This window comes from Porites lutea, chromosome 3, assembly GCF_958299795.1.
Source record: "Porites lutea chromosome 3, jaPorLute2.1, whole genome shotgun sequence".
NCBI lineage: Eukaryota > Metazoa > Cnidaria > Anthozoa > Scleractinia > Poritidae > Porites > Porites lutea.
This window is the reverse complement of record NC_133203.1, coordinates 7,847,949-7,863,970: the sequence shown is the minus strand read 5'-3', so window position 1 is coordinate 7,863,970 and position 16,022 is coordinate 7,847,949. Positions and strand designations below refer to the sequence as shown.

Sequence of the window (16,022 nt, the reverse complement as noted above, 5' to 3'; positions counted from 1 at the left end):
GTCTAGAAATTTATACTATTAAAATTCACATCTGAAAAATCAACAGGACATTTTCCTTGTTACATTCAATAAAATAATCTTGCGACATTTTAAATGAGAGGAGAATATTCTCTATTAAGAGTCACGTTGATTTAGCTCCTACGCATTCGCTTGTTATGCAACGACAATGCTTATATAACAGAATTTTCACGTGTTATCGTGCCAATTTGAACCGGAAGAAGCTCTTCACTGGAAAATAATATTAGGAGTGTGAAAAACACCGCACTCCCTCCAAAGAATTCAAGGAAGTAATTAAATCTTTTCGGCCCACTTATCGGGGCTTAACCGCGTCACGTAAAAGTGGGTTATCGGTTTATCTTTGACACTTGTTGTTCATTCTTATTCAATTTTGCTACATGTCACGTTTTGTGGTTTTGGAGAGGGAACCCGTAACTTTTGATGGAAAAAAATTGCTGAAAGAGTACCCCAAAAAAGAAATACCCTTAAGGAAGTCATAGGATGACATGAGCAGAATCCATATTCATTCGAATTAACTGTTTCTTGATTGCACTATTTTTTATTATTCATGTATAGTTTATATATTTCAATAAAAAAATTCCAAACCAAAATTGGAAAAACGAATCACTGAGGTGCACCAGAAAGAGCAAAAAGCTCTGACATTTTTACAACAAAAGTTTGCATTTAAAGTACGAAGCAAAATAGCCTGCGAACAGAGCCGTTTCTCCTTGCTCCTCGCCGGGTGAAACGACCCTGCTGGCGAGGGGCTCTGATGAGAGACTGCTGTATTCGCAGGCAAGAAGCAAAACGGATGGACTAGATGATGCTAGTCTCGAGTAAAGAAAAACTAAACAAGTTTACTCGATCATCCTATATATCGTTTTCTAATTTTAAGTTCTTTCCAGGGAAAAGTTATTTATCTTCTTGCATAAGTCGTAAATGTTTTACTAAGAAGTTTAGCGATGATGTAGTTTGCCACTCCTTGATTTTCCTGCATGATTTCCTTAGCTCTCTTTTCAGTTTGTCTAGTGCTCTAAAAATGTTCCATATTTTGGAGCAAGGAACTTTGCTAGGAATATCTGGTAAAACCTTTTCTTTACAAAAACGCTTTCGGTAAATAATACCTTAAATAGCCGGATCAAAGTAGGTGTAGTATTCAATGAAAAATACAACGCTGTTTTAAGGGCGTCCTTTATGAAATGACAACATGAAGAAATGAGGCATTTGAACTGAGTAAAATTGCTTTTTAATTTCAGAAATGGAGGCGTTTAGAGATCTAAGAAGATAAAATAAAGTCTACCACTTCTGTTCTTTTATTTATTTCTAGCTCACGTACTTAATTTACGGAAACGCCCTCAACACCCCCTTTCTGTTTAAATAAATTGGCAAAAGTTATAAATTTGGCACAACAACAAAATGTTAGTTCAATACCTTGCTAGAAATATTGCTTTAATACCACTGAGCCAAGAACATGGAACTAAGGTAAGCCTTACCGCAGAGACTGTTCTAATGTTCTAATTTAATTCTCCGTTTGCGTAGACAGAATTTCTCAAAAATCTCGAGACCCTGGCTATAACTAGCTACAGGATGATCTGTTGTATCGACATAAGGATACGCTTGTTCAAGGTAATAACGTTTTCATTAATTTCTTACGAGCTTTGTGTCAATAGTTATCCACGTTCGTTGTGTTAAGCTTCATCGCAACAACACAAAGTGGGTCTCAAATTGCCAATGCAGGCGAACGTTCCTGGAGTTATATTCTTGAGAACCACACCCAAGTTCAGAAAGAGAAAGAAAATTCATTCTCGTCTTCTTAGAACAGAATTTCTCAAAAATCTCGAGACCCTGGTTATAACTAGCTACAGGATGATCTGTTGTATCGACATAAGGATACGCTTGTTCAAGGTAATAACGTTTTCATTAATTTCTTACGAGCTTTGTGTCAATAGTTACCCACGTTTGTTGTATTAAGCTTCATCGCAACAACACAGAGTGGGTCTCAAATTGCCAAATGCAGACGAACGTTCCTCGAGTTATATTCTTGAGTACCACACCCAAGTTCAGAAAGAGAAAGAAAATTCGTCCTCGTCTTCTTAGAACGGAACATTAAAAACATTTCACTTCGTAATCGTGCAAAGGTCACAAAGAAAGGCATCAAAGATCAAAGAGTGTAATAAACTTGCAGAGCTGTTGATTTGCGCATTTAAACTATTTACCTTTTGACGCTTTCGTTATCGTTACGGTCTTCTTGCTAAAGCTCTTTAGTTCTCCTTAAAATATAGAGCTGAATGATTGCATTTTCCATGCAACAAAATGAAACTGACTTTTGAGTAGAATTGAGCTAGAAATTAGAACAGAAAATTTTTTATTCATCCTAGTTTCTCAGCTTTTGCCTTAGCCACTGTGACGCATTCGTAGCTAACAAATTTCCATTTGGCGGTTGTTTATTAAAACCTTCTCAAAACCTTGATGTCTTTGCCTCCATTCTCTGTCAAATTGCTTAAGTCTAATTTGAAAACTTAAGGTTGACAGCAATGTTCTTGTAACTAATGTTTCAGTAAATTCTGTTGGTAGACACCCTGTTATGCTGAACGAGCCATTACTTTCCTGTAGTACTGTATTCTGAAAGAGGTGCTTCTAACTTTTGAGTCTGTGAGTAAAATCATAAAGTGCGAAGACCATTCTACTGTAAGCTACTGAACAGTACTCTCCTGTGATACTGTTTATTATGCTGTACAAGGTGGTTCTAACTCTTGAGTCTGTGGATGAAATCCTTAAGTGTGACCATTCAAATGAAAGCTACCGCGAGCAGTACTTTCCTGTGGTACTGTTTATTATGCTGTACAAGGTGGTTCTAACTTTTGAGTCTGTGGATGAAATCCTTAAGTGTGACCATTCAAATGAAAGCTACTGAGTAGTACTTTCCTGTGGTACTTTTTATTATGCTGTACAAGGTGGTTCTGTCTTTTAAGTCTGAGGATGAAATCCTAAAGTGCATCATTCTACTCAGTAGTGAACATAATTTCCTGTGGTACTGTTTTCTATGTTGTAAAAGGGGGTTCTAAAGTTCGAGTTTGTGAATAAAATTCTAAAATGTGATCATTAAGGTGAAAGTTTTTTAGCAGTAATTTCTGTGCAGTGGAAGAGTTCATTATGCTGTAAAATGTGGGCTGGGCGTTAACCAACATTTATGCCAAGCGCATTCTTTGTGTTAGGTCTTTTTCCTAGGGCTGCCGAGAGTTTTTGTGCCTTATAGCAAAACCCTTAATACCAAGCAAAAACAGTGGGATAAGGTCGTGTGCTTGGATTTTTAAACACAGATCATTATAAATGTTGGTGGAAATTTGGCATTTTTCTCTTTCTAATGTGGCCAAGAATACAAAAAAAGAAGGAAAAAAATGATCACCGGCTAGCTGTCGAGTTGTACATAAATACAAGCTTATAATGTTAAGACTGATTTCGAATTAACTGTCTTAGAAGGATAGGAATGTTTAAATGTTAATCTTTTTTTTTTCAACGGCAATTTTAAAGATTTTCTCGACGGGCTGAAAGTTCAGGTTCATGCAAATATTACATTGTCTTACAAAACATAACCTGACCGTTTTAAAAAAGTGACAAGGTAATCCAGTAAATTAATAAGCTGCTTTTTCTTTTTAGCGGAAAATCGAAAAGAACAAAATCGTGACAGTTAAATAAAAAAGAATAAAAGCCTTTGACATGAAAACCGTACTTACAATTATTGCAAGAACTGTGTCTCAGTAAGTCCAACCAAGTTTTTCCGTAAAACGAACCTTTTAACGGAACAGAAGACTTTATAGTTAACCATGAATTACTGACCGTACCTAAATTCAACCTCAGACCAAATAAATAATTTTAACGTCCGACAAAGAAAGAAAGTTGTTTTATTTACGAAGTACAAAGACAACAAAACGGTTGAAATTAGGCTCTTGAATAAGATGTAAACTGAAGAGTTGTTTAAAAAGAACATCTTGAGATTTCCCATCATAAATCTCCAGGTTACGAACCTTTTTAAACAGGGATGTTTTGATTTGTTAAACGTGCTTTTTTGGTACAATGAAGTTATTAGAAGTCGGCGCCATAAACAAGATAAATTAAACAAAGGGAGACACTTCGGGGTTTAAACTGAAAGTTTGCGGGTCAGCTTCCTTAACTGCAGTATTTCACTGCAGCAGATACAGTAACAAGTCTTAATATGGGTGACTAAGCCCTTACATAAGTGAACCCGGACCACAGTCAGGTAAATACGAATAATATTGCCCCCAAGGAAAGTGACGGTTTATGCCATGACAAGGACATTGATGATACAACGAGACATTTTTCAGGTATGCACTTGTTGTATATATACTAAAGAACCTACATCTACGCTCTGCTTACTGAAGCTGAAAATAAGATTTGGCTAGAACAAAAGAAAAATATACAGGTTGACAGTTTATGCTTGTTGTCGGCTTTGAAAACGCACTTTGACTAGCGCAGAACTATTTGTACTGACAATTTGGGCTAAACAAATATCAATGATTCCTCGTGGAAACTGTTCTCTGCATACTGTAAAATTTTCCTAGATATTAGCATCCACGATTGATTAAGGAAAAATAACGGTTTTTCCACCGTATCAAGTTCCAAGCCGACTCGTCATACATTCAAAGTGCCAACTAGACCAATTTATGCAATATCGAGAGCCAGAAAGTTTCGAGGGTTAAGATTAAGCGTTACAGAATTGGTTGACAGCGAAAAGGGCAAAGAATAGTCAATTATAACAATTTAAACTCACTTAAGAAAATAAACATTCTTTTCCATAAAATATAGTTAAATGTTCATATCGGTCAGAGGGTAAGTCAAACGTAGATGTGTTTCTCACGTCATAAACCTTAAATTTTAGTTTTTTTTTTTCAGTCTTTTTAACATTGCAAAGCTCCAAAGAGAAAAGTCATCCAAGAACGACTTTTTGCTAGTCTAACATATCATAATCTCCTTAACTAATACAGCTCAACTCTTGGAATGTAGTGCTTTTCTAACTTTTTTTTTGAAGGCGAGGGCCCGCTGGCATTAGCGGGGCCCTGCTAAATATACTATTTCCAACTGCGACTATGATTTACGAGCAAAACTTTGTGTTGCATAGAATGATTATTCAACTCGTAAGATGAAATTTTTAAAGGATCTTTATTAACAGATCGAAAATTTAGAGCTGTGCACCGGTTGGAAAACGTAGTAACAGTGCAATTAGGAAGAAATGATTAGAAACTTTAGTCACAGTTGTACAACTTGAACAACCCATCCCCAGTTAGATGGCTGTTGTTGTGGGATAGAGATAAACTGAGCGCTACAGAGAAATAACTGACCACAACTTAGGATTTCATCCACAGAGTTAAAAGTTAGAACAACCTCGCACAACATTAAAAAAAAAACAGCACCACAGGAAAGTTCTTCTTGGTGGCTTTGATTTGAATAGAAGCAATACAAGACTCTCCCTACAAAATGAAATAATTTCATCCACAGATTCTACAGTTAGAGCCACCTTGTACAGTGTAATATAATAAACAGTACCACAGGAAAGTGCTGTTCAGCACCTTTCACTTGAATACTCCACTTAAAAATATCATCTACAGATTCAAAAGTTAGAACCGCCTTCTACAGTATAATATAAACAGCATCACGAAAAAGTTTGACTGCTCAGTAGGTTTAGGTTAGAATCGTTACACTTTTAAGATTTCGTTCACAATCTGTGGAGAAAATCCCAAATGACTACTCAACCACCATGAACAGAGCAGAAACAGCTCAAAGAAAATACTGCTTAGAAGCATTCATTTGAATCATCACATTTTAGCATTTACTTGAAGCCATGACAGTTATAAGTCATCTTTGGTCCTAACATACTTCTTGTGGCAATTTGTCAGTTGTTAGTTTCTGGTAGTATCGTCATCTTATTTAGATTTTGTCATCGTATAAACGATAAAAGAAAGAACAAAACGTCGACATTAAAAAACCAGAAGCATTCTTAGCTTTGCTACTTTTGGTCAAACGTTTTGGTGAACAGAAAACAGAGATCGCACCGTCGAAGAAAATTGAAAGTCTAGATATTATTTATCACCTGATTAACCTGAAAGCAAAATATGTTGTCATCCAGTACTTCGACCAAGACTCAGATGTCATGTGGTCGTAGTTTCGTATACTACAAAGATAAAGCCACAAGGGCAAGTCGTAACCATTGACGAATTGTTCTAAAGAATTCGTTTTAGCGTACAAACTGTAAAAAGCGGCAAAGAAAAGGATGATAATCGATGCAAAAAATCTGAAAGAGAAAACAAACAGTTATAATAGAAATAGTCTCATATATAGCTGCACACAATGCTAAAACTTAATAAGTCTATGCATGATCAAGACAAGGGGTCTGTGTGTGCAACTGACAGTCATTCCACGAACGATACCGATGGCAGCAGATCATATAATCGCAATATCATGAAAGCTATAAGCACTAGCAGCTCTAAGGACGCCTATTCTATCTGACGAACCTTTTATAAAGGAATATTTAGTATTCTAGTTCCATTCTTTATGAGAGATTCAAACTTAGGATAATATCATCAAAATGTGACCTGTCGCCGATTGATGGCCTTGTTAAGTTAGTAAAGGACATGTTGTAGCTATTAATTTACTACACAAAGAAAACTGTTTCTTGTACTTCATGGAAAGCTCTTTAGGTAGTTCATAGCTTGTAGTGTTTCAAACCAGCACGGGGTAATGCCGACTCTTGTAACAGACGTGGATTTTCAAGAGGAAAAATTTTCTCGTTGTGCTATTCAATGTCTTGAGCTTTTCTGCCAAGGCAATTCCTCGTCCTTAGCCTTATTTGATTCCATTAAAAAATTTAGTATTATATCCGATTTATAAAGTAAATTTACCCCATTTAATGAAATTTTATTTAAATAATTGCACCATAGGCTACCAGAAACATGTTAGGTTTATCAAATGATTACTTTTTCATCGCGACAGGTTTTTCGCGGCGAGGCAGTTTACTCCTCCGCATAAAGAAGTTATATTTATTTTCCTTTGGATATATGCATCAAATTGACATGAACCCCATAATTTAGAAGTAAGAGCGTAGTGTTGTGACAGGATGTTGTACTTAGGAACACTAAAATTTTAAATTCACCATGGCTTTTTCTCTGTTGTCACGGTCGAGACTTGCTTTCAGCTTGCTATTCTCTGCGTTTTTTTGTGTACCATTTTAAAATATCAAAATGCAATTCTGCGTTGCTTAAAGATTCAGTATAAATAAATCTTTTATTTTTCTTTGAAAATATTATTTATTTGGTTAAGATGAAGCTTTGGTATTGGTTTTATTATTCAGTGACGAAAGGGATAAGTCTTCCCCTAAACCGACTCCCGCGCGTCTGGCAGAATGATGACATCTTATTGTTCCTAATGGATTTCAGTAAAAGGAAAATGTTCTCGAAGATTTCAAAAACGCGACAATACAGTGAAAGATGACTCCTATAGATAGCGAGCGAGGGAATAGCTAAGAAAGAAACAGTTGTGTTATGTCGGAGGGTAGCTACGTACTGTAAAATGACGAAACTTGACCCCATGGGACCAAGATGCTAATGCAGTTCTCACAGCGATAAAACACAGCATTTAAAATAAAACAAGACTGTTTAACTTCTACGATCAATTTATTAGAACTCGATACGATATTTTTCGGAACATGGCATTCGACTATAAATTTTGCTCAGAGCAACAAAGAGCGGTACATTTGTTGGTTATAATCTAAATGTACATTAGCTACTTACGGACGATTTTTACTGGGATAAGCTTCCCGAATTTAGTACTAAAGTGACAAAAAAAACCTGAAAAATAAAAGGCTTTTAACAAATACTTTTCGCGGTAGCATAATCGGGATGGACACGCTAAAAAATTAAAACAAAAAGGTGCAGACTTTATTTACTCAAGGAGTGTGCAGATAACAGAAAATGTCTCCTTATGTTTGTTTATAGGTCTTATATCGACGATTATAAATCTCCTCTGTCTTTCTGAAAGCGGACGCCTTACTTATTTTGTTAGTCAATTTGACTAAATGTTAACCCACACGTTAAACTGTTTTTTTTTTTCCCCAAGAGATTCAAGTGTAATTTGTTGGAAGAGGTCGGTGAGCACCGGGTTTGGATTGAACAAAAATACGCGGTATAATCGATTATATGTTTCGTGCACAAGTGGTACCTTTTAGAATGGCTTTGGTAATCCGAATACGACAGATATACGCCGTACTTGATGGCTTCAGTAACTAAAACAAGATCAATAGGCTGAATCCACTGAATGCATTTTAGTGGTGAATAAGCTCAGGTTTCATCAGATAATATGTAAAATGTCCGTTTTGAAAAAAAGAAGGTAAAATACTCGGACGACTTCATGAAACCAAGCGAGGATTGCTTAGAATAAGAACAACACAGTAGTTTGTGTTTTTGTTTTAAAAAATAGCCCAGGAGGGTCCATTTTCATGGTCTTTGACTAGTTTCTGTTCAACAATGTCGATGAAAGTGGAACAGTTCTTCCCACAGTTCCAAATTGAATCGGAAAGATACTTAATTTCACACCTCCACCATCAACACAGGGTTAGCAGCTAGGTGTAAAAAAAATAAGAATTGAGCAAATACATGTTTGAACATTCTTGTGTTATGATCGTACTTTGTCGTTCACACACAAGATAGATGTGAATATCCGTTTTATTTTCACTGTTGAACATTAGGGGCACCTGAAGTTGGTAGTTTTTTTGCCAGAAAGCAAACGATGACGGCCCCTTTATGGCGTCTTTACAGACCCATTGCTACGTTGGCTTTGTTTGATCCAGATGTTCATTTTCCCAGGGGATAAAACCACACTAAGATTTGCTGTAGAGAGCATTGTTTAAACTTTATGAGTTTCTCGTCAAGTTCCTATCCTGTCTTCGTCTTTTTGGCACGAAATAAGACCAGGAGACGGCGAAATTTGTTGAGATTTGAAACTTTCAATTCTGAAGTCGTGTCCTCTACTTGAAGATTTTTAAACCTGTTTTCCCACTGATGCGAATCCAATCCAAGTTTTGTACTGTTTATAAGCAACATTTTGGGATCAAAATAAAGCTTAGTTTGCAGAAAACTGCTAAAAACTACTTAGGTGATAATTTGCGATATTTTTCTACTGGAAGTTTTTAATAAACCGCCTCCACTGATTTGAAAAGGGAAAAATTTATCATTACAAACTTATTTACTATAATAAGGGTCCGTTATGACAGATCTTCACAGCGTTCCGTTTAGAACGCAGACTGAGATAAAGTTGTTGGTAAAGATTTGTGTAACTGATGATTTAAACCTACGAATTATTTGGAAGAAAACATATTGCCACTCGAAGTTCGAAAGAATTTTAAATATAGTTTAATTAAATCTTGGGCCCTTTTGGAAATCAAACCAACGAAGTTGATTAAATTGATTAATTCTACTTGTAGAGTATTTGATCAAGACTTTTTTGCTTTTATATTATAGCTCCCCGATGCGAATTAAATCTCATTTCTAATCATCGGCATGTCTACAGTTCACCTAATTTCACTGAAATAAAAATCATTCATGCAGCGAGAAAAATTGACCTATAACGCGACATATATTTGACGCAAAAATGTTGAATCCTTGAAATAATATTTTCAACCTCATGCAGGCGTATTTACACACACGCAAAATTGGCCGCATTCTTGTTCACTTTATAATCATAATAATAAAGCTTAACTCTTTATTCTCCATAAAGACAACAACGGCAACATGACAAAACAGCATCTTTAAAAAAAGATTGTTAATTACGTTTTTCCTACTGTCAAAGGTTTTTATTGAAGATGGCCGGTTCGTACTTTTCCCCCGGAAGTGAAGGCTATTAATTAAGGCTTTAAAGGTGTCTCTTTGCTTGACACTCTAGAAGGACTCATCACATCATCTACAGGTGAAAAGCAACTCTATTCAAAGGGGTTGATTTTTTAACACTTTATTTTATTATTCCCAAAACAAAATAATAACAAAACCATTTGTTAAAAAATTGAGAATTGAATTTATCAGTGTATTGCAAACGTGTTATAGGTTAAATGTATTAGAATGCGTCATCTCAAGAAACATTTAGAACACTTAATAATATGCAATTTAGTCTGGAAAACTGCCGCAAAACGACAATTTAAACGCCTCAGTGGATTTAAACACAGTGTATTGTTTGCAAAAAGAGATTAATAATAACGCAATGTTTACCTGCAGCCAGTGGGGTGTACAGGTGCTTAGAGCACGAAAATCGCCCTTTTTGACGCAGGGTGAAAAAAAAATCTCTATCAACTCAATTTGCGTGGTGAGTCTCTGTTACAGCATCAACTACCAAAAATAATCTGAATCTGCAAGTAAATAATATTGTAGGTCAAGCATTTAATTAAACATGTTAAATCTGTGAAACTTCCAGACTTTTAAAACTTATTTGAAATTGATTTTCGTAACTCTCAGATGGAAAAAAAAATCCCTCATAGATGTCACAGCTTTCAAACGGTTACCACAGGTCTTGGTCGCCATTTTTATGAGGCGAGGTCAACGTATGTATTAATCCTAGGCGGACAAAAACTTAGTTATAACTAACTAATTGAATTAAGCCATGAAAACCGAATTACACTAAAAAAAAAAAAAAGCAAACAAACAAAGGTCTGTTTAAAACCTTTTTTTGGAAGAAATGTCATTAACAGTAAACAATTTAAGAAGGCTGAGAACAATTTTTTTGTTAACCTTAAGTAACCTTCTCATAGAAGAAAACAGCAAAAAATAAATTAAAACAGTTCACAGGTTTTGTTCGTTTTCGTCACGAAAAAAAGTAAACTAAAGAGAACCGTTTTAAAAAGAAGAAAAAAAAAACTCGGTGTTTACAGTAAGGCTGCCATAAGACAAGAGTATAAAAAATTAAACTCATTTTCACGAACAATTCGTCAGTAGTCGGAATAGTTAAGATAGGTTAACAAAGACCTATTCCCTTCAGTGCCACATTAACATGCTAATTTTCCATCGCTGAGAAAACTGTTTGTAAAATGACTTCCGAGCAGTTTAAGGGGGCCGCGTGTTAGAGATTGGCTAGTGAAGGGCATTAGGGCTTTGTTTATTCTTAAACTCCTTCAGGATTGCGCGCAGAAACGAGAGGCGTAGAAATCTAATATAAAGAAAGACTCATTTCCTTTCCATAGGGGTTATTCAGTCGGTCAATTAATTATTTTAATCCGGTCATTGATAATCTCCATTAAAACAATTTAAGGCAAAATCACGTGATCAGATGTGGGCACTTCTTAAGTAGCACCACCTTCTGATTTGCTTTTCAGTTAGTTGAGCCACACACGGAGTCGACATGCAGACGACCAAGTCTTCAACCTTCTCAGTAGAATCGCTTATATCCAAGGAGAGCTTCGAGCAAAGAGTGGACGCTCACAGCTGCATAGCGCTGCCGAGATGCTCGCTAGGACCCGAAAGGACACGAACCTCGCCCAGTTTTACAAACTCCATAACCATTCCTCGGCCTCTGGCGCTGGAAGGCGTTTCTGCGGGCCACACGAGCGCATTTTCACAAACTTCTCAATCTCCTCTTTCCAGTGGAAGAACATTTGCAATCTCGTCGCGTGCTTCAGAGCATCATCAAGGTATTTTACTAATTTTCAATGTCAAGCCATATGTAAATTCGTATTGATTCCTAGTCTTTTACAGATTGAGCGAAAAAATAAGCCTAAAAAAACTAACTTTTCTAAATATTCAATCACAGCCCTTAACATTTTGAACCTTGCTGTTGTCTTCCTCTCAGAATTTTGAACAACTTTTTAATTTTTTCCACGGAAAATTAGTTGTTAACTGGATTACACTACGTAATTTTCTTGTTTGCTTGCGCAACCTCCCAAACTAACTTAAGACAACTTCGATTCCGAAACAATTTAAATGTGGCGGGCCTCTAAATATTCTTCTAGAAAAATAAAGACATCTTTGTCTACAGATGTGGGAAGCCGCATGTTTTTAAACACAGGTCATACAGGAACTCGTAAAAGAGCCTTCCTGCCGTAACCCACCGCTTTCTGAATTGAAAGAAAAATATATCAGAGGAAAGGAAGTGTTTAGGAAATATTGTACAAATATTTCGTCTTGAAAAATCGTGATTCTTTCAAAGGGAACTAAATAAGACAGCATTAGATAAGGAATCTGCATCCAACGTAACAACTTTTTTATGCTATTTTCTTGCTCGCATTAAATGACTTCGCCCTGAGTGATTAAAAAGAATACCAAGGCCATCTATGTAAAATCTTGTCGGTATTTCAGTAAGTTTCTGATAAAGCGCGGGAAGCAAAATTCATGCATGAGAACTACAGCTATATCGAGTAGTTCCACTTTTGCGGTTGTCAATTATTTTTGATTTTGGTTTAAGAGTCTACAGTTACGCAGAATCAATAGTGAGATCTACGTTCTTCTTTGATAATAAATTATCATTAATACTTCAGGGTTTTATAGACGAAACACTAAATTACATCTTGTCCCTCCTTAAGTAACAACTTTTTAAAATTTAGAATAGAAATTTCTAATTTTGGAAAAGAAACAGTAAAACAAAAAGGAGAAGCATTTAGAAACTCCCCCAGTTAGAACTTTCCTTTAGTAAGAGTAAAGCGATATTTTCATATGTAAGATAGTGAATAGGAAAAGCGTTAAATTTCCTATTTTTCTCGGCAATGAAAGAGTACTGAATTTTAGATATTAGTATTAACTGAGAGGAAATTATTTGCAGCTTGATGAAAGGCGGTCAAACCGGGAGTCGAGAGCTTTTACTACACTCTTTTCTTTTTATAAGAATGTTGTTTTTTCCGGCCCAGGTTGAATATTCTTATTTTTCTGCCGATTTTAAGGTTGAAAATATTCTTGTATTATTCTTAAATTGTAGCCTCTTAACTGACTCTTCCGTTTTAGAACGAACGAAGTTTAATAATAAATTATAGTAAATTTATAATTTATAACAAATTGCAGTTAATGGCAATCTGACACGTTGTTTTTCTTTTTGGTGGCTAGTTCTGCCGTCAAGAGAAAGGAATAATTTCTCGGTTAAGTTACAAACATATAACTGTATTGTATTAACAGATTTTCAAAACACAAAATTATATCCTTTTCAGCCTTGGGTTTATTCTTATCATATTCTTACGATTTTGCAAATTTCAGCCACGATATTCTTCTAAAATATATTCTTATAGGAAAAAAAAAGAGTGTATGCACCTACCAAACTGCCTTTGAACCAAATCACCGAATAACCAACCGAGGTCTTGCTCACTAATTTCACAGTAGAGCTCCTAATACGGGAAGTAAGCTCAACTTATTGCATTAGAGTTTATAGACTATGGTTCGAAAAGCGGAAGTTAATTGTAAGTGTAAATCTATTAACAAGGAACTTGACAGTGTAAATCAGCTATGGGTGCGGTTCGGTTTACCCTAAATCAATCAACCTACATTTTGACTTTAAGTCTACTCTAGGTTAGACTTGAGCCTTTTTTCCTATGATACACATGTATCGAGGTAACTTTTTTGGTAATGTTTCGAATCTTTTCTGAAGACACGGTTTAGATTGTGCTTCAGTAGAATACAAATTCACATGAATATAAATTTACAATAAAAATGTCTCGTATTAAATAATAACTAACTTCAAAGTCAAAAAAGCTTTGCTGACGTTTGCAGTCTGTACACTTTTGCGCTCCTTGAATGCAAAACTTAGCATCAAGTCACAATGATCTCATTTTGTACTTTATCTTAACTGTACACTGCACAAATTTGTTCTGATTTTACAAAGTAAACTTTAGGTATAAAGCTAACCAATCAGTGTTTTCCCACTGAGGCATTTTCCTTATTTTCTTTCATTCTAGTTTTTTCAACTGTTGGGTTGAAAGTAATCGTTTGAGAGATCAAATTTCTTAATAAACATTGGTATAAATGTCAGGTTAACATAGTTGAAGGATGAAATTAACAATTTGAACAGGCTTCAGTATCCTTTTGAGTTATAGAGTTAGGAGCGTATGACATATAGAGTCCATTAAACTTCATTCACAGTAGTTTGTCAAAAGTTTTAGCACCGAAATTCTTAAGAGAGGCTTTCTAAAACATTTGTAGAGTGGACTTCTCTATCTGATGATATACTACAAAAGAGAAGACAAGTGATGACGTCACAAAAACTAAATTTGTGAAATTATGGGATAGGTTGGCATATCCAGAAGGAGAGCAAAAGGCCTCTGCTAACAGGGAACCAAAAATCAGCCTGTTGGTGCATATTGGATATAAGCATAAGTAAAGTTATGCTCTGATGACTCCATATAAATCCTTCAAAATAGGCCGGCTGGATCGATCGTAAACGTTTCGATCCAAGCCAATTTCAGAATTAGGATTTGCATGGAGTCCTCAGAAAATAAAGGTACTTACATCTCCCAATTTGCACATAAGGCTGATTTATGGCAAAAGGACGTTTTTCATCTTGTTTTCTGAATATGCCATCCAATCCCATAATTGTCACATTTCTCTTCTTTATTGTAATCGATTTAACCTTTACTTTTTCTCCCTATCTCTTAAGATTCTCACCGCAATGATGACTCAACAAGAACTCGCCGATACAGAACAGCATTCACAAGAGAGCAATTGAGCAGACTAGAGAAAGAATTTCTCAGAGAAAACTATGTCTCACGTACGCGCAGAAGTGAGCTGGCGTCAACCCTGAACTTGTCAGAAACAACCATCAAAATATGGTTCCAAAACAGACGTATGAAGTCAAAGAGACGGCGTATGGCCCTAGGGCTGAAGCCTGTTCAAGCTTTTTGCCCCACTAGGCATTTGCCTTCTGAAGGGCACCTCAATTCGGGCCATCTTTATAATGGCCTTCATTATGTACCCTGGTCGCCATATTCACCTGTCAGTGGTCCTTTGTGGTCTCATGGAGTTCACTTTGTGCACTGTGATCCGCATTATCACCCCTTTTCTGTGCCACCATCTGGGAATAATGTGACGTCCAGCTACAGAACGCCAAGCACACAGGGAAACTGCTCTCATAGCTGGAAAGGCAGTGATTAGGCTGCCCTTAATACTTTTTCAGAACGATAATAAGACCCTTTTCCGTTTTCTTTTTTGACTTTTGATAAAGAGCCGTAAGCCATTATCCATCGACACTCCTGGAAAGAGGGCCTTAACATAGGGAAACTTACCAAGTTTAACCCTTTAAGCCCTAAGAGTGCTCAGCATCAAATTTCTCCTTGTAATATCAATGCTTTGTAAAACAGAGTGGTCATGAGAATTATGGACATGATCACACAAGATGTATTTCCTTATATTTTATCAACTTCTCCCTACTACTTCTATAGGAAATGAATGGGGGCAACAAATGAGAATTCAAATTTTGATCTTAGGGTTTAAAGGGTTAAAGGTGATACGTCCAAAGAGAGCGAAGATATTGCTCCACTCAAAGTCGAGAAATTTTACAGGTGTTTGTATGGTGGGAGGCACGAACTTGCCCCCCCCCCCCCACCCCTCTTTACAACTGTAAAATACCACGACCTTGCGGAGCTACAACAGAGCACTTTCCTAATTGGCAACTTTACTGATTATAACGCCTTCTTTCCAGTGGTGTTGACTGATTTTTCGCTAACTGGTCGCAGGCAAAAGTCGAAATAAACTGTGAAAGGATCTACCAATGTTGAAACAAGAGCATTCTTTACAATCTTTGTTTGCAAAGAGACGCACAAAGATCCCATTTCAAAGAAAATACTACAGGATAATATTATTTACCCAAATATACTTTTTGAGTTACCAAGGTCTATGCCTATTTTCTCTTTTTCTGAACTGTAAGTAAAGAAAAAATTAATACACACATTACTTTTACTTAGAGGCAACATTGTTTTTACACTTCAGATGTGAGAAAACAAATGCGTTAATGAACTTCATATAACCATGACAATTACTGATCATTATCAATATTACATTAAT

The 16,022-nt window shown here is 36.0% G+C and overlaps 1 protein-coding gene across 1 annotated transcript; it reads left to right on the top strand.

Annotated features, from left to right (window-relative positions):
• Positions 1–1,414: 1,414 nt before the first annotated feature.
• Positions 1,415–15,544, top strand: LOC140929328 (uncharacterized). The gene is made up of 3 exons (XM_073379129.1): positions 1,415–1,479; positions 11,363–11,677; positions 14,620–15,544. Exons 2-3 carry the CDS (start codon positions 11,389–11,391, stop codon positions 15,111–15,113), a joined length of 783 nt encoding a protein of 260 aa, XP_073235230.1. The 5' UTR covers positions 1,415–1,479; positions 11,363–11,388; the 3' UTR covers positions 15,114–15,544.
• The last annotated feature ends 478 nt before the right edge of the window (positions 15,545–16,022 follow it).

Bases quoted from the DNA above. Each gene is read 5' to 3' on its own strand.
- LOC140929328 (XM_073379129.1), top strand. From the start codon at position 11,389: ATGCAGACGACCAAGTCTTCAACCTTCTCAGTAGAATCGCTTATATCC. The intron at 11,678-14,619 runs GTATTTTACTAA...CTATCTCTTAAG, and splicing joins TGCTTCAGAGCATCATCAAG to ATTCTCACCGCAATGATGAC.